Source organism: Rana temporaria, chromosome 2 (assembly GCF_905171775.1).
Source record: "Rana temporaria chromosome 2, aRanTem1.1, whole genome shotgun sequence".
NCBI lineage: Eukaryota > Metazoa > Chordata > Amphibia > Anura > Ranidae > Rana > Rana temporaria.
In genome coordinates this window covers 494,491,947-494,511,754 of record NC_053490.1, presented here as the reverse complement: position 1 = coordinate 494,511,754, position 19,808 = coordinate 494,491,947, and the positions used below count along the sequence as shown (strand labels likewise).

The following is a 19,808-nucleotide window of genomic DNA, read 5'->3' as shown; positions in this document are numbered from 1 at the left end:
GAAAAAATTGAATTTCCAAATTTTGGAATTCCGGTAATTTGAAAATTCGAAAATTCCAAATTTGGAAATTTGAAAAATCGAAATTCAAAAATTTGGGGGGTTTAGGGTCAGGGTTAGGGTTGGGGGGTTAGTGGTTAGGGCTACGACTAGTTTTAGGGTTGGGGTTAGGGTTAGCAGTTAGGGTTAGCAGTTAGGGTTAGCAGTTAGGATTAGCAGTTAGGATTAGCAGTTAGGGTTAGGATTAGGGGTTAGGGTTAGCAGTTAGGGTTAGGGCTACGGCTAGGGTTAGGGGTTAGCATTAGCGGTTAGGGCTAGGGTTAGCAGTTAGGGTTAGGGGTTAGGTTTAAAAAAAATTGTATTGTAAGTAACCTCTTCACTTGCGACAAGAGACTAAGCGTGTGTACAAGGCTTTACTCTTGAAAGGATCCTCTATGATGTGATTATGTGATTGTGTCTGCTCTACCTCATTATCTAAACCATTGTGTGATGTTTTGGGTAATTTTTAGTTTTATTGTAATCCACATGCAATCCAGTGCGTTTTTCTTCTGCATCAAAAACACATGGACATTAGGTTAGGTGCAGTGGCGGTGCATCCATAGAGGGCGCCGGAGCACCGCCCCCTCTCGCTCTTGCACCGCCACTGTATACAATACATAGATTCATGCATTGCATGAATCTATGTATTGCCACTGCCGCCGACTATTCAGGTGTGAATGGAAGGTTCACACTGGGCTGCGGGAATGAAGCCGTGCGAGTTCAACTCATATGATTTCACTCCCGCTTGTCAGTCCCAATTACGGCCGCGATTTCAGAGACATCGGTGCAGGTTTCTGCACAGATGATAAATGTAAATCGCAGCCCGAAATCACAAGAAGTAGTACAGAAACTACTTTTAAAATAGGTGCCATTGCCGCCCAATGGCGCCGATTTGACATGTGATTGGACATATCAAATCACATGTCAAGTTGTACCAATGTGAACTAGAGCTTAAGGCCCAGATTCTCGTACGAGTTACGCCGGCGTGTCTCCAGATACGCCGTCGTAACTCAGAGTTTGAGGCGTCGTATCTATGCGCCTGATTCTTAGAATCAGTTACGCATAGATTTGTATTAGATCCGACCGGCGTAAGTCTCTTACACCGTCGTATCTAAGTTGCATATTTACGCTGGCCGCTAGGTGACGCTTCCGTCGATTTTCATGTTGAATATGGTAAAGAGCTAGATACGCCGATTCTCAAGCGTACGTGCGGCCGGCGCATTTTTTTACGTCGTTTGCGTAAGGCTTTTTTCGGCGTATAGTTACCCCTGCTCTATGAGGCGTAGATGAGGCGTACCAATGTTAGGTATGAACGTCGGAACAGCGTCGAATTTTTCATGTTTTACGTCGTTTGCGTAAGTCGTCCGTGAATGGGGCTGGACGTAAGTTACGTTCACGTCGACTAGGCATTGAGCGGGCGCAATTTAATTTGAAAATTCGACGCGACACTGAGCATGCGTGCGCATGCGCCATTGGATAAAAGCGTCATTTACGTGGGGTCACAATAAATTTACATAAAACACGCCCACATCTTCCACATTAGAATTAGGCGGGCTTACGCCAGCCAATTTACGCTACGCCGCCGCAACTTACGGAGCAAGTGCTTTGTGAATACTGCACTTGCCTGTCAAAGTTGCGGAGGCGTAGCGTAAATACGATACGCTACGCCCACACACAAATACGCGCTCCCTACGAGAATCTGGGCCTAAGTTTGCAACAGTTTGCTTCTAAGTTGGGGTGCCGCCTTAATGCTGATTTTCTTATGATTGCTGTCCTGTGCCTGTGTCCCAGCATTAGCGTTCGCAAGGGAGTCCCCATCAGGTGATGAGCCTCACCCACAAGCATACCGTATGGGGATCCTCAAACTACGGCCCTCCAGCTGTTGCGGAACTACACATCCCATGAGGCATTGTAAAACTCTGACATTCACAGACATGACTAGGCATGATGGGAATTGTCATTTCTGAACAACTGGAGGGCCGTAGTTTGAAGACCCCTGCTCTAGGGTCTCTGCTAAAAAACATATATAATGTTTGGGGGTTCTGTGTAATTTTCTAGCAAAACAATGATGATTTTTACATGTAGGAGCGAAGTGTCAGAATTGGCCTGATTGGCAAGTGGTTAAAATCAATAATGTCATAGTTGTCAAATGATACATAAGTCCCAATTGGGACCAATACAGACACCTCTTCCTAACCACTTCAGCCACAGAAAAATGTACTCCCTTCCTGACCAGAGGACTTTTTGCGATACGTCACTGCGTCGCTTTAACTGACAATTGCGCGGTCGTGCGACGTGGCTCCCAAACAAAATTGACGTCCTTTTTTTCCCACAAATAGAGATTTCTTTTGGTGGTATTCCATCACCTCTGCGGTTTTATTTTTTGCGCTATAAACAAAAAAAAGTGACAATTTTGAAAAAAAAAAGCAATATTGTTTACTTTTTGCTGTAATAAATATCTCCAAAAAAGATATAAAAAACGAATTTCTTTCTCAGTTTAGGCCGATACGTATTCTTCTACATATTTTTCATTAAAAAAAAATTGCCATAAGCGTATATTGATTCGTTTGCGCAAAAGTTATACAAAATAGGGGATAGATTTATGGCATTTTTTTTTTTTATTAGTAATGGCGGCGATTTGCGATTTTTATCGTGACTGCGACTTTATGGTGAATACATAAGACACTTTTGATGCTATTTTGGGACCATTGTCATTTATACAGCGATCAGTGCTATAAACATGCACTGATAACTGTGTAAATTACACTGGCAAGGAAGAAGTTAAACACTAGGGGGCGATCAAGGAGTTAAGTGTGTCCTAGGGAGTGATTTAAACTGTGGGAGGGGATGGGCTACCACTGACATGACAGCGATCACTGCTCCTGATGACAGGGAGCAGTAGACCACTGTCATGTCACTAGGCAGAACAGGGAAATGCCTTGTTTACATCTCAGGCCCCGTACACACGACAGAGTTTCTCGGCAGAATTCACCGAGAAACTCGGTCAAAACCCGGATTCTGCCGAGAAACTCTGTCGTCTGTACAGTTTTGGCTCGATGGAGCCGCCGAGGAACTCGACGAGAAAATAGAGAACATGTTCTCTATTTTCTCGTTGTCCTCGTTCTTCTATGGGAGAAGCCGGCCCGCCGAGCTCCTCGGCGGCTTCATCCCAAAACTCGACGAGGAACTCGACGTGCCAAGCACGTCGAGTTCCTCTGTCGTGTGTACGGGGCCTCACTGTTCTGCCTCTCGGTCTCACGATCACGGGCCGCCGGCGAACATCGAGTTTGCGGGACCCGCGGGCACACTTGTGTGGCAGGTGCGGGCCCGCCCGCAAGGTGGCAAATTCAAAGGGACAAACCTGTACGCCCATTTGCCTGCCTGTGCCATTCTGCCGACGTATATGTGTGTGCGGCAGTTGACAAGTGGTTAATGTATTCGCCAGACCAGTGGATGAAAATACACCCACCTCTACTCCTAAGTCTTGAGAGTACATTTATTAAGAAGGTGTCTGTATAGTGGTCCCAATTGGGACTTATGTATCATATGACAACTATGACATTATTGATTTTAAAATAACTCGCTAACGCGATGGCCTTATTTTTAAAATAGTGTAAATAAAGATTGCTATTTTTATTGCAAAAAATGGCTGGGTCATAAAGGGGGTAAATCTTCCGGAGGTCAAGTTGGTCATATACACTTATTGGGATTTTTTTTTTTTTTTTATTGGATATGTTTTATAAAGTGCTGCATAAACTGTTGGAACTATATAAATCCTGTATAATAATAATAATAATAATAATAATAATAATAATAATAATAATAACAACAGAAAGTAGAAAATATTATTATTATTTTTTTTCAGTCTTTTTTTGTCTATATAAGGCCCCTTTCAGACGGACGGATAGAATGGTGCTTTTAGCTGCGTATTTTACCCCCCTTTCCACTACCACTCATCCCAAGCCATCTTCCCCAACCACCACCCTCGCCACTGATCCCATCCTCCCACCACTGCTGCCACTCATTTCATTCAATCCCCCCCCCCACCACTGATCCCACCCCCACCCCCCAAACACCACCCTTGCCACTGATCCCATCCTCCCACCACTGCTGCCACTCATTTCATTCAATCCCCTGCCCCCTACCACTGATCCCACCCCCACCCCCCCAACCACCACCCTTGCCACTGATCCAATCCTCCCACCACTGCTGCCACTCATTTCATTCAATCCCCCCCCTACCACTGATCCCACCCCCCCAACCACCACCCTTGCCACTCATCCCATTCCCCCACCACACATGTTGCTTCTGTACACCTGGATGGGGGGGGGGGGCATATAGAGGAACAGATCCCCTCAATTTTTCTCCTGCAGCCGCTAAAAGCCTGCTTTTCCTCCTCTCCCTTCCATAGGCATTCAGTAGCTGCAGGAGGAAAATGGAGGGGATTTGTTCCTCCATATGCTGCCCCCGCCGCCCCTCCTATCCAGGTCCTGCTGCCCCCGGGATTAGTGGGAAGGGCCCTTCATGTTTTTTTGCACCGGGGCCCATGGCCGGCCCCACCATGGGACCCAGTGGTTCCATGGGTCCCTAGCGGCACTTTCAGGGGAGCGGTGTGGAGGTAAAATCACCTTGCCATACCTCGTGTAGCACCTCTATGCTAAATCTGCTGGATTACTGCAGTTTAGCATGGAAGTGCTGCCTGTTAGCTGACAATTGGGCTTAATGATTGTCACTGTCTCCAGGTTTTCACTGCCCCCTGGTGTGTACCCTCCTGACCCTCCCTGGTGTATACCCTCCTGACCCCCACCCTGGTGTATACCCTCCTGACCCCCCCTGGTGTATACCCTCCTGACCCCCCTGGTGTATACCCTCCTGACCCCCCCTGGTGTATACCCTCCTGACCCTCCCTGGTGTATACCCTCTTGACCCCCCCCCCCCGTGTATACCCTCCTGACCCCCCCTGGTGTATACCCTCCTGACCCCCCTGGTGTATACCCTCCTGATCCCCCCCTGGTGTATACCCTCCTGACCCCTTCCCTGGTGTATACCCTCCTGACCCCCTCCCTGGTGTATACCCTCCTGACCCCTCCCTGGTGTATACCCTCCTGAACCCTTCCTAGTACCCTCCTGACCCCTCCCTGGTGTATACCCTCCTGACCCTTCCAAAATCTCTCATGACCCCTCCCTGGTGTATAGTCCTCTGACCCCTCCCTGGTGTATACCCTTCTGACCCCTCCCTGGTGTGTTCCCTCCTGACCCTCCCTGCCTCTGTCTGAACCCCCCCCATCACCACCATCACCACTGCCTCTGACTGAACCCCCCCCACTAGGGTGACCACGTGTCCCGGTTTGCCCGGGATCGTCCCGTAATTTACATTTTTGTCCCTTGTCCCGGGAGCCTTCAAACCGGTACAATAGAGGGTCCCGGAATCAACTGCCTGCCACACTCACTGCCGCTGCTGCCCGCTTGTAATTTAATCATTCTAAATCACTGGTTGCTAGGGACGCCCGCTTGACGTGTAGCAACCAGTGACGTGTCCCACTCTCCCTGACGGTCCGCCTCCGACTCCACCCCCACCTCCTCCGCCTCCAGTGGCCAGCCGCGGTTCTTGCAGCAGGGAAAGCAGCAGCATCGTTAGGGCAGACCTCCTCCCCCGCTCCGCTCCAGGCCTCGGTTGCTCAGCTTCTGCAGCTGCTGGACTCGATCCGCCGACCGCCGTCCGTGACCGACCGACTCCCGCCCGCTGCCTGCGTCATCTCTCCGTCACACTCGCACATCTGCCGGTCTGACCTCCTCCAGCAGGACCAGGGCCCAGACACTGCAGACAGGCTCCTCCCGGCTCCCGCCCGAGCGATCCGATTCACTGCCTCCTCAAGTCCTGACAAAATAGAAGACCACCAACGCTGGCTGAAGACTACCCTGTGCCACCACTCCATTTCCATTATATGATATCAAAAGGTGAGCAAATAGGGGCAATTAACAGTGACACTGGCTGGCTGCATCTGATGGGGCACAGTAGCGACAATTTATGGGCACACTGGCATTTGATGGGGCACAGTAGCCGTAGCGACAATTCATGGGCACACTGGCATTTGAGGCACAATAGCGACAATTCATGGGCACACTGGCATTTGAGGCACAATAGCGACAATTCATGGGCACATTGGCAGCATCTGATGGGGGACAGTAGCGACAATTTATGGGCACACTGGCATTTGATGGGGCACAGTAGCAACAATTCATGGGCACACTGGCATTTGAGGCACAATAGCGACAATTCATGGGCACTCTGGCTGCATCTGATGGGGCACAGTAGCGACAATTTATGGGCACACTGGCATTTGATGGGGCACAGTAGCGACAATTTATGGGCACACTGGCATTTGACGGGGCACAGTAGCGACAATTCATGGGCACACTGGCATTTGAGGCACAATAGCGACAATTCATGGGCACACTGGCAGCATTTGATGGGGAACAGTGTCTGCATTTGATGGGGAACAGTGTCTGCATTTGATGGGGAACAGTGTCTGCATTTGATGGGAACAGTGGCGGCATTTGATGGGAACAGTGGCGGCATTTGATGGGAACAGTGTCTGCATTTGATGGGAACAGTGGCGGCATTTGATGGGAACAGTGGCGGCATTTGATGGGAACAGTGGCGGCATTTGATGGGAACAGGGGCGGCATTAGATGGGGCACAGTGGCTGCATTTGATGGCACAAGTGACTGCATTTGATGGCACAAGTGACTGCATTTGATGGCACAAGTGACTGCATTTGATGGCACGAGTGATTGCATTTGATGGCACAAGTGATTGCATTTGATGGCACAAGTGATTGCATCTGATGGGAACATTGGCGGCATATGATGAAGCACAGTGGCGGCATTAGATGGGGCACAGTGGCGGCATTAGATGGGGCACAGTGGTGGCATTTGACGGGCACAAGTGACTGCATTTGAAGGGGCACAAGTGATTGCATTTGATGGGGCACAAGTTGCTGCATTTGATGGGGTACAAGTGGCTGCATTTGATGAGGCACAAGTGGTGGCATTAGATGGGGCACAGTGGCAGCATTTGATGAGGCACAAGTGGTGGCATTAGATGGGGCACAGTGGCAGCATTTGATGGGGCCTAGGGCCCTCTTTTGATCTTGCACACGGGCCCGCTGATTTCATGATACGCCCCTGCCCCCAAAATACGCAAAAAGATATGTAAAAAAACATACTTTTTTTTTTGGGGGGGGGGGGGGGTGTCCCTGAATGGCAGTTTGGAAATGTGGTCACCCTACCCACCGCTGCCTCTGACTGAACCCCCCACCATCACCACAGCTGCATTGGATGGAACCCCCCAACCACCACCACTGTTGCATGTAAATCTAACTCCCTAATATATTAAATTTTCGCTTTAATTGTCATGATATAAAATAATGTATGTGGGGGCCTTTTAGTGGGCGTCATTTTTTTTTGGGGGGGGGGGCAGCATTTAATTCTTGGGCCCAGGCAGCACAATGTCTTGGGCCGGCCCTGAAGGTTCTAGTTACGCCTCTGACTATCACCACACAGGGACATACCTGGGGGGGTGCTCTGACTGGGACCACAACCCAATTCACCTGCATATACCGGAGGGACAAGCCCCACCCAGTGGCAGGAAGGGCGAAATGCACGTCTGGAGGGAGGCTGGGGGTCCATACTGTAACACTGGGAAGGACAGGAGCTGTACAGTAACATAGTAACTTCTCTAGTCATGGAGTGACTGTAATGATTGAAAACCCAGGTCTGTCCGGGTGACTCTATGAGGAAGGATTCGTTGGCACAGTGCTGCCATACACTTCTCCTCATCACACTATTGTATCAATGCAGCCGCAGTGCCGCGGTCCGGCCGCCTGGTGGCGCTGGTAGACACCGGTGGGCAGGATCAGCTGACGCAGCAAGCAGTGCCGTTGATGTGAGTGTGCGGCGAGCCCGAGCCGTTCTGGTTGTGTCCCGATCCCGCAGCTTCCAGCCCGGAGGAGGAGAGCTCAGTATACAGGCGGAGGAGCCCCGAATACAGGCGGAGGAGCCCCGAATACAGGCGGAGGAGCCCCGACAGCGCCCACACCCGGTTCCCATCCCCGGACTCAGACATGCTGCCCCATATAACGCTGCTCTTCCTGGCTGCCGGAGCGCTGGCTCTGGAGGTAAAAGGGATGGATGGGGGAGGGAGGGAGGAGCAGGGATACAATGCCGGAGATTGTGATGTAATGTCGTATCACACCTTGTTCTCTTTGTATCATCTGTCTGGGGGCCCCATATTCGTCCTACACTGGGGTGCCCCATATTCGTCCTACACTGGGGGCCCCTGATTCGTCCTCTATGGGGGGCCCCTGATTCGTCCTACACTGGGGGCCCCATGATTCGTCCTACACTGGGGGCCCCATGATTCGTCCTACACTGGGGGGCCCCATGATTCGTCCTACACTGGGGGGCCCCTTGATTCCTCCTCCTACACTGGGGGGCCCCTTGATTCCTCCTCCTACACTGGGGGGCCCCTTGATTCCTCCTCCTACACTGGGGGGCCCCTGATTCCGCCTCCTACACTGGGGGGCCCCTTGATTCCTCCTCCTACACTGGGGGGCCCCTTGATTCCTCCTCCTACCCTGGGGGCCCCTTGATTCCTCCTCCTACACTGGGGGGCCCCTGATTCCGCCTCCTACACTGGGGGGGCCCCTGATTCCGCCTCCTACACTGGGGGGCCCCCTGATTCCTCCTACACTGGGGGAGCCCCCTGATTCGTCCTACACTGGGGGGCCCCCTGATTCGTCCTACACTGGGGGGCCCCCTGATTCGTCCTACACTGGGGGAGCCCTGATTCCTCCTACACTGGGGGCCCCATGATTCGTCCTACACTGGGGGGCCCCATGATTCGTCCTACACTGGGGGGCCCCTTGATTCCTCCTCCTACACTGGGGGGCCCCTTGATTCCTCCTCCTACACTGGGGGGCCCCTTGATTCCTCCTCCTACACTGGGGGGCCCCTGATTCCGCCTCCTACACTGGGGGGCCCCTTGATTCCTCCTCCTACACTGGGGGGCCCCATGATTCGTCCTACACTGGGGGCCCCATGATTCGTCCTACACTGGGGGGCCCCATGATTCGTCCTACACTGGGGGGCCCCTTGATTCCTCCTCCTACACTGGGGGGCCCCTTGATTCCTCCTCCTACACTGGGGGGCCCCTTGATTCCTCCTCCTACACTGGGGGGGCCCCTTGATTCCTCCTCCTACACTGGGGGGCCCCTGATTCCGCCTCCTACACTGGGGGGCCCCTTGATTCCTCCTCCTACACTGGGGGCCCCATGATTCGTCCTACACTGGGGGCCCCATGATTCGTCCTACACTGGGGGGCCCCATGATTCGTCCTACACTGGGGGGCCCCTTGATTCCTCCTCCTACACTGGGGGGCCCCTTGATTCCTCCTCCTACACTGGGGGGCCCCTTGATTCCTCCTCCTACACTGGGGGGCCCCTGATTCCGCCTCCTACACTGGGGGGCCCCTTGATTCCTCCTCCTACACTGGGGGGCCCCTTGATTCCTCCTCCTACCCTGGGGGCCCCTTGATTCCTCCTCCTACACTGGGGGGCCCCTGATTCCGCCTCCTACACTGGGGGGGCCCCTGATTCCGCCTCCTACACTGGGGGGCCCCCTGATTCCTCCTACACTGGGGGAGCCCCCTGATTCGTCCTACACTGGGGGGCCCCCTGATTCGTCCTACACTGGGGGGCCCCCTGATTCGTCCTACACTGGGGGAGCCCTGATTCCTCCTAAACTGGGGGAGCCCTGATTCCTCCTACACTGGGGGGCCCCCTGATTCGTCCTACACTGGGGGGCCCCCTGATTCCTCCTACACTGGGGGAGCCCTGATTCCTCCTACACTGGGGGAGCCCTGATTCTTCCTACACTGGGGGGCCCCCTGATTCGTCCTACACTGGGGGGGGGGCCTGATTCGTCCTACACTGGGGGAGCCCTGATTCCTCCTACACTGGGGGGGGGCCTGATTCCTCCTACACTGGGGGGCCCCTGATTCTTCCTACACTGGGGGGCCCCCTGATTCGTCCTCATCGATCACATTGGCAATTTGAGGGTGCTCATCCTCCTCACCCACTACATAGCATATCCTCCTCACCCTGCACCATTGGCCTCTTGCCCTTTAAATTGAATTTTTTCTCCTTCCCATTTACATGGCATGCATCCTTCCTTCTCCATCAGCCTTTTACTCTTAAGTTTGTTATGCATCCTCCTTGCCCTTTAAATACCATAGAGAACCCTTTCCCTGCTCCACCAGCCCTTATCCATTACATGACATGAAGCCTCCTTTCCCAGCTGTTTCCCTTTACATGCACCCCTCTTCTTCTTCTTTTACAGGACATGCATCCAACTTACCCTTTAAATACAATGAACCTTCCCTGCACCCCTAGCCCTTTAAATACAATGAACCTTCCCTTCCCTGCACCCCTAGCCCTTACCCTTTAAATACATTGAACCTTCCCTTCCATGCACCCCTAGCCCTTACCCTTTAAATTCAATGAACCTTCCCTTCCCTGCACCCCTAGCCCTTACCCTTTAAATACAATGCATCCTCCTTTCCTTGCTCCACCAGCCCTTACCCTTTACATGACACGTGCCCCCTTTCCCTTCTCTACCAGCTCTTACCCTTTAAACACCATGCATCCTCCTGACCCATTACATGCAATGCATCCTTCTTTCCCTGATTTACCAGCCCTTGTGATTTACATGACATGCACCCCCTTTCTACCATCTCTCTTCCTATCCATGGCATGCATCTTCCTTATCCTATCATGCATGCATGCATCCTTCATATCATTTAGGTGATATGCACCCTCCTTTCCTTGCTCCACCATCCTTACCCTTTACATGACATGCACCCCCTTTCTACCACCTCTCTTCTTTTAAATACCATGCATCTTCCTTATCCTATCCATGGCATGCATCCTTCATACCATTTAGGTGATATGTACCCTCCTTTCCTTGCTCCACCATCCTTACCCTTTACATGACATGCACCCCCCTTTCCCTTCTCCATCGGCTCTTGCCCTTCCTCCTGACCCTTTAAATGGCATGCACCCCCTTCCTTTTCTCTACCAGCTCTTACCCATTCTTCTGACCCACTGCGTGACGTGCACCCACTTTCCCTTCTCTGGCAGGTCTTACCCTCTAAATGCCATGCATCCTTCTGACCCATTACATGTGCATCTTCCTGACCCATGACATGCATCCTTTTTTTCCCTGCTGTCATCTTTACCAGATTGGCAGTGCCAGGGTGCCCCTTTGTACCCCTTTCCACCAGCCTATTCCGTGTGTGTCTTTTCCTGGTAATCTATTTACCATGCTGCCCCTTTTATACCATTTATCCTCTTCTACTCCCAGCCTCTGAGCTTTGCTTGCCATGGTGCCATGTTGGTCCTGCAGTCCACATACAGCTCCTATGTTGTCCACCTTTAGCACCCTGATTACATGCCATGCATTACCCTTTCACGTGCCCCTCCTTTGATATCTATGCATCAAATTTTCCTGCCTTGCCACCTCCCCTCTTTCTAGGACATGCACCCCCGCCAATATTGAGATCCTGTCTATTAACAGGAAAATAACCCCAAGCCCCCCCCCCCCCCATCTCATTTGTAGCACTGGGTGCCAAGCACGCCCTCCATACCCTGCAACTTACTGGCATGCCAAACAATTTGATTTCCAGAACTTCCATAGAAGAACAGCCTGATTAGTGTAACTGCTAACTAATGCAAATGTATTTCCAACCCCCCCCCCCTCCCTCTTATTATGTGACCCCTTGGCTTGTCACCACTGACCCTTCAATGCCCCCCGTTACCCTTTATACATCCCTTTCCTATATGACATTATATATATATATATATATATATATATATATATATATATATATATATATATATATATATATATATATATATATATATATATATATATATATATATTTTTTTTTTCTCTCTATATAGATATAATAGATATCTCTATATATAATCTCTCTATATAGATATAATAGATATCTCTATATATAATCTCTCTATATAGATATAATAGATATCTCTATATATAATCTCTCTATATAGATATAATAGATATCTCTATATATAATCTCTCTATATAGATATAATAGATATCTCTATATATAATCTCTCTATATAGATATAATAGATATCTCTATATAGATAGATTTGTATGTATATAAAAAATTGTGGTGCAGTGTAAATATTTTGGACAGTATGCAAACAAATGAATGCATTTAATGTTTTTGTCATTGGGGTTTAACCCTTTGCTCTGCAAGCTTTGATATATGTTTAAAAAAGGCTTAATGATCGATGGCAATTATATTTATATTCTATATTTTATTGGTCGGATCTCGTTGTGTTGCGTTGATGACCCGTATTTATTTACAGCAGCGAATGGCGATGATTTGTCTGTAGAACTCCTCTGTGTCTGGTTGTCTGAGACATCAAAGTGAATGCGTTTTTTGTTTTTTTTGTTGGGAATTGGCCGCCGCTGCCTGGCTGGGCACGCAGATCCCCCCCCCCCTCTATAAATGGGGGCTGAATTGCTGACACCAGCTGTATGATTTAGCCTTTTCAATAGGCTCCGGCCCCACTCTTCTAACCCCATTGTCTTGGATCAGGTGGTTTGGTGTGTGTGCGTTGGGTAAACATGACACGGTTTATAGGATGGACTGATTGTACACATTTTTTTTTCTGTGCCTGGCTAATAAGGGACCTTTTTAATTAGGTACCTTGGGAAGGGGTGGGGGGGGGGGTCTGCCTCTCTGGGGGGGGGGGGGTATTAAGGATGCGATGGATAAAAGGATTTGACTGAAGGAAGATTAAGACCCAGAGAAGATGGCGTCTCTGCATTGCTGCAATGCAAAGCTGTGTTGGAAGCTGCAGCTTGGAAGAGCCTCCCACCGCTAGGTGTTTATGTGCTGCCTGCTCCTTTCATCTCTTCTCAGCCATTCACTTCCTACCAACGTTCTGCATTAAGAGCGTGTGCGTCCTGCGGACACCTCAACTCCCCAACACGCTCCTTGACCACGCCGCGCATTGCTCCTCGCTGCCTATTTCACATCGCTTACAGAACACACCGACTTTAATTAGCACAACGTCATTCAGCTGTACAGACGGGGAAGAATTCGGCAAGCGCCTGTGCGAAAATAACATCAAACGTCGTCTGGCGTTTTTATTTGTCAAGCCTGTGCGTTGCCACGTTCCGGAATCAAACAGATCTGCTCCAGGGGGAGTTTATAGCGCTATCCGATCAGCCTGTTAACCGTTTCCTATGGAGTGTTGTATTATTAGGAACGGTTAGACATTTTACACAGGCGTTAAGGAAGAACTCCGGCAACGTTTTTTTTCCCATGCAGTGGGGCTGTGCTTACATTGCGTGAGGCCGATCCTAGGCAGGGTGCATTGCACCCAGGCGCCTGCAGAGGTGGGGGCGCCGAACATCTAACAGACTCTCTAACAGAAGCCTTCTCTGTGTCCATCACAGAGGCCCCCCTCCAGGTCCCAATAAAGTACTCTGCTTCTCTTCCTGTATGTTGTTTATTGTTAAGAGATCATGTAAGGATCCCAGGTTAATGAAGACTTGGTGGGGGAGCATCTCTGTGGTTAAGTCCTTGCCATAGAAACATTTGTAAAGGGGAGGAGTTAGTAAAATGACGACGCCCATGTGGGGGCGCCAGAAATATTTCTGCACCCAGGCAGGGATGGACTGGCCATTGGGACTACATGGAGTTTCCCGGTGGGCCGATGGCTTAGTGGGCCGGCTTCAGTGACAGCAGACCGGCCGCTCCCCTTCACTCCTCTGTCTCTCCCTCCCTGCAGCGCTCACCTCCTCTCCCTGCCCACAGCGCTTACCTGGGGGGAACAGAGAAGCAGGGGGATGACCAGAGAAGCAGGGGGGGAACAGAAGGAGCAGGGGGAGGGGACAGACAGCTGACTCAACAGCTATGGCCTGGGAGTTTCTCACTTCTGCCTAATCTTGTCCCATAAGGGGGGGCACCGAACTGATTCGTTGCTCGGGTGAAATAATGTCTAGCTTCCCCACTGGTACTGCTTATAAGAGTACCAGTACCAGCCGTTCTACTCTAATAAAGTAGAACGGCTAGTGGCTAGTGAAGGGGGAGAGGGGGCTTGGGGAGGGGGGGGGGCGGGAGTTGTCCGGCCACCATAGGAAAGACCTATCAAAGTGGGCCAGTCTGGATGAAGTTCAGGGCCAAATTTTTGTCCCAGTCCAGCCCTGTACCCAGGCACCTGTGATTAGGGTTGCCACCTCATCCCTTTTAAACAGAACACACATGAATTACACAGGTTCTGTGGCTGATTAAGGTGGTAATTGAACTCAAGTGGAGCCTTATCTAAATTAAATTAGCCTCAGAACCTGTGTAATTCATGTGTGTTCTGTTTTAAAGGGATGAGGTGGCACCCAGGCACCTGTGACCCTAGGATCGGCCCTGGAACTGCAGTCTGCTCACGTAATTTGTAATAAAAACATCTTTGCCATTCTGAAGCTTCCCTCCAACCACTTTGCATATTATTTTATACATATTGTGAAACCTCGGATTGTGAGTAACGCGGTTAACAAGCGTTTTGCAATACGGGCATTTTTTTTTTTAATCCTGACTCAGTTTGCAAGTGTTGTCACAAAACGAGCAAGATTCGGTGTGCAGTACCGCATTTGGACAGAGGTGGGAAATACTTTGAAAAACTCTGAAATACTCCATTCTCGAGCCTTTCCAAGTTCAGCCAAGCTGTCCCCGAGCCTTTCCGAGTATTTCAGTGGCTCTCCGGTGCCCCCCCACCTCTGGTCACATGCGGTATTGCATGCCGTAGAAGTCAATGCGGAACAAATAATTTTCATTTTCCGTTGACTTCTATGGGGAAACTCGCTTTGATATGCGAGTGCTTGGATTACGAGCATTCTCCTGGAACGGATTATTATTATACAGGATTTATATAGCGCCAACAGTTTGCTCGGCGCTTTACAACATCAGGGAAGACCTTACAGTCACAATACAATACAATACAATTCAATACAGGAGGGATCAGAGTGCCCTGCTCGTTAGAGCTTACAGTCTAAAACAGTGGTCTCCAAACTCCGGCCCTTTGCTTGCCTTTATCCAGCCCCTGGGGCACTATCCCTCCCACTGATACGAGACACTATTCTGCCATCTAAAACCGACAATGGAGCACCATTTCTCCCCCCGACACAACTTATAGAGCACTATTACTCCCTATGATACTAGCAATGGGGCACTTTTCCTCCCCCTAATACCAGATGTTCACTAACAATGATGCCAGGAAAATTTCTACTCCCGCTGGTCAAAGTCCGGCCCTCCAAGAGTCTGAAGGACAATAAACCGGCCCTTTGTTTAGAGACCCCTAATCTAGAAGATGCTCGTAATCCAAGGTTCCACTGTACTGTGATTCTGTACTTGCCGAATATGCTGCAGAAATCTCCCTCCACTTAGGCCTAATGTACACGGGACGCTCAGGCTACCTCTTCTGAATGTTTTTCATGACGGCTTGAAACCGGCGTTTAAAAAAAACCTTCCATTTAGCCGCGTTTTGCTGCGTTCGCGTCTAGGAGCATTTTTTTTATAACTTTTTTTAATATCAATATTTTTTATTTTTTTAAAGGGGCCCAGAGGTCCCCAGGGCAACCCCCCCCCCCCGGTTCTCTGCTCCAGGGGGCCCATGCCTGAAGCTGTGTAAGGGGCCCCGTAATTCCTGATGGAGGCCCTGATTATAACCACTTGTAGCCCAGAGCTTTGCTCCTGTTTCCTTTCTTCACTGGGGCCCACCCATCACAGTGATTGGCTGACTAGTAGTAGTATGCTGTATTGGTGGGATAGGACTGTTAGTTGAGCTGGTCAGGAATTGTATAATCCAGCAACACAAGTATTGGTGTGCCTAGGGTACTCAGTAATGGGTAGAAAGGGTGATTGGCAGACTGTGGAGCAACTGCAGTAACCAATAGCAACCATACTTCATGGGGCTTCATTTTTAAGAGAAACATCAGACTAGCTGACCTTCCAAGTATCCAATCAATATCTCCGATACAGGAAATAGACTTCTATGTGGTAGCACCGAATATTTGATGGGTTGACTTTCTATTATTTACTGTTGTATTATTATTATACAGGATTTATATAGCGCCAACGATTTGCACAGCAATTTACAAAACAAAGTAAGAGCATACAGTAACACCCCATTCACACCTCCGCGACAAAACGCCGGACGCTCGTGCAGCTGGAGGGGAGAATTCCCATTGCTGTCTATGAGATGGTTCACATCTCGTAGACGCCATATGCCTGCCGCCTGAAAAAAAGTCCCGGACCCTTTTTTTCAGGTGGCATTGGCGTTCGCCCATACAAAGCAATGGGAAGGCTTTGTTTAAAAAAAAAAAAAAAAGTTACACACTCGCGGCAACGCAGCGTATCTTGTCGCGGAGGTGTGAATGCAGCCTTACAAAACAAATCAAGACAGGATTGTTAGGAGGGCCCTGTTCTTGAGAGCTTACACTCTAAACACATCTCCGGATTTTAACTGCTCCAAACTGCCACTATGTAACTTTTTTAATGATGTGCCCTATTGGCATAGGCGTGCGCAGGGGGTGTGCCTGGGCACACCTGTGGCAAACCTAGCCACTTCTGGAACGCTGGACGTTACATGTCATAGGGTTGTCTGTATTATATGCTATGTATTCTGCTGGGTCTTATGTGGGCATGGTAATTCGTATGCTGGCAGCCGTAAGCCACCCACTAGCATTCAAGTACTTGGTTTTATGTTGCCCAATCGGTGTTCGGTAGTTTTAAACCGAACTGCCACAACACATAACCCCAGACCCCAGCTATCAACCGACTGTTCCCTCGTGCAGCAATGCCTGATGGGAAAATTATCCAAAATGTTAAGTTCCCCATGTGGTCCTCACTGTATTACCCCTGCTAAATCTGTTTGGCTGTTTGGAAACCCCTTGCATGGGGAATTATATAAATATGGAAGCCTGTGAATAAAAAGTCAGTTGACTCCCAGAGCTGTGTTTCGTCCGGTTACTGGGGGGGATGTGGGACATTGCCTTACTTTTCAGCGCTGACTGTGGATTCACCCTGGTTACCAGTGGAGATCGTGGATTTTAACCACTTCCATACCAGGCACTTGCGCACCTTCCCGCCCAAGCCAATTTTCAGCTTTCAGCACTGTTGCACTTTGAATGACAATCGCGCGGTCATGCTACTGTACCCAAACAAAATTGGCGTCCTTTTTTTCCCCACAAATAGAGCTTTCTTTTGGTGGTATTTGATCACCTCTGCGATTTTTTTTTTTTTTTTTTTTTTTTGCGCAACAACTAAAAAGACTGAAAATTTAGAAAAAAAAATATGTTTTTATTTTTTTCTGTTAATTTTTTTGTAAATAAGTTTTTCTCTTTAAATTACGGGCACTGATATGGCGGCACTGATGGGCACCGATGAGATGCCACATCGATGAGGTAGTACTGACGGGCACAGATGAGGTGGCACTGATTGGCGGCGCTGGTATGCGGCACTCATGGGCACACATGGGCGGCACTGATGGGCACACATGGGCAGCACTTATGGGTGGCACTGATGGATACTTATGGGTAGCACAGATGGGCACTGATAGGTGGGCACTGGTCATGGATGGGCACTGTGGGGTGGCACTGATGGACACTGTGGGGTGACACTGATGGAAACTGGGGTGGCACTGATGGACACTGGGGGGCAGCACTGATTTTCCAAGGTTGCCAGTCAGTGCCCATTTGTGGGCACTGATTGGCATCTTTTTTTTTTTTTTTTTAATGCTTTTTTTTTTATTATTTTTTTGCAGGCTTTTTTTTTGTTTTGCCCACCCTGGTGGTCCAGTGTGGCGATCCGAGGGGGGGGGGCTGCGCTGATAAACAATCAGCACGAACCCCCCCCCCTGTCAGGAGAGCCGCCGATCGGCTCTCCTATACTCGCGTCTGTCAGACACGAGTGAGGAAGAGATATCGACGGCTCTTCCTGTTTACATCGTGATCAGCCGTGATTGGACATGGCTGATCACGTGGTAAAGAGTCTCCGCCGGAGGCTCTTTACCAAGATCGGAGATGCAGAGTGTCAGACTGACACCCCGCATCACCGATCGCCGCGCTGCGCGCCCCCACGGGTGCGCGCGGCATGAAATCCTGCAGGACGTCCAGGAACGTCCTGTCAGGATTTCAAAACCACTTCCCGCCCGGCCTATAGCCGATTTACGTCCGGTTAATATTGTACTCCGCTAATCACTCTGTGCGGTGGCGATTTCCCCCCTACTGTTCAGGATTTCCCCCATGTTGCGCCCCCACATGTTTCAGGATGGATAGTGGAGAAGGGGCCAATCAATATGTCATTGACCGTCCCCTTCCTTTTCTAAATTAACACAATGAACACACTCGCTGTGTTCAATCATGATTGAAGCCTATTAAACTGTTTATTATGCTTCAGTTTGTGAATAACCAGGAAGCTGCTCAGCACATGGCATTTCCCATTCATTCACTGTCCAGTGCAGCTGAGACTGCAAAGAAAATCGTATGTGTTTGAGCTTTGGGGTGCACACCCTAATGCAATAGGCTGCGCACACCTATGCCTATTAGAGAAAGTATACAGTAGGTTTGAATTTCAGTTATTACAGCTTTTGGGTCCTTAGTGCCCAATCTGCGGCCCTTTAGTATCTGATGTGCGGCCCTCGGACCTCGGCAGTCTGTCATGAGAACATTGATTAGGATAAATAATGGGTTTTAGGATTTTATAAGTACCTGTAATAAATAATAGCATTGATCTCTATTGGCCTCATGTAACATGTTCCCAGTTTTGTATCGTCTTCTGCAGCATATCTCCAGCCAAAACATGTAACCTGTCCTCGCTTCTCTGACCCTCATTTCCTCTATTAGGTCTGCAGTCTCTGACACTCCTTGCAAGCATCTAGATATTTAGGGCCAGATTCTCGTACAGCGGCGTATCTTTGCGGCGGCGTAACGTATCCGATTTACCTTACGCCTCCGCAACTTAGATGGGCAAGTGCTGTATTCTCAAAGCACTTGCTCCGTAAGTTGCGGCGGCGTAGCGTAAATCGGCCGGCGTAAGCCCGCTAATTCAAATTTGGAACAGGGGGGCGTGTGTTATGTAAAATAACCATGACCCGACGTGATTGACGTTTTTCACGAACGGCGCATGCGCCGTCCGTGGACATATCCCAGTGTGCATTGCTCCAATTACGCTGCAAGGCCGTATTGGTTTCAACGTGAACGTAAATTACGTCCAGCCCCATTCACGGACGACTTACGCAAACGACGTAAAATTGTCAAATTTCGTCGCGGGAACGACGTCCATACTTAACATTGGTACGCTGCATGTACGCCTCATATAGCAGGGGCAACTTTACGCCGGGAAAAGCCTAACGTAAACAGCGTATCTCTACTGCGTCGGCCGGGCGTACGTTCGTGAATTTGCGTATCTAGCTGATTTACATATTTCTAAGCGTAAATCAGCGTACACACCCCTAGCGGCCAACGTAAATATGCAATTACGATCCTACAGCATAAGACACTTACGCTGGCCGGATGTAATACAAATCTATGCGTAACTGATTCTAAGAATCGGGAGCATAGATACGACGGCACAACTCAGAGATACGACGGCGTATCTGGAGATACGCCGTCGT

The 19,808-nt window shown here is 49.7% G+C and overlaps 1 protein-coding gene across 4 annotated transcripts in view; it reads left to right on the top strand.

The window, feature by feature from the left end:
* The first annotated feature begins 7,963 nt into the window (after window positions 1–7,963).
* The window catches only part of LOC120927870 (amyloid beta precursor protein), a 344,594-nt gene continuing 332,749 nt past the window's right edge, over window positions 7,964–19,808 (top strand). For 2 of the 4 annotated variants that reach the window (XM_040338837.1, XM_040338833.1), the window contains exon 1: window positions 7,965–8,216. In XM_040338837.1, coding sequence (XP_040194771.1) covers window positions 8,163–8,216 — 54 coding nt within the window. In that variant the 5' untranslated portion in view covers window positions 7,965–8,162. Of the gene's footprint in view, window positions 8,217–19,808 lie in introns of all 4 variants that reach the window. The other 2 variants (XM_040338835.1, XM_040338836.1) reach the window with 2 other exon arrangements.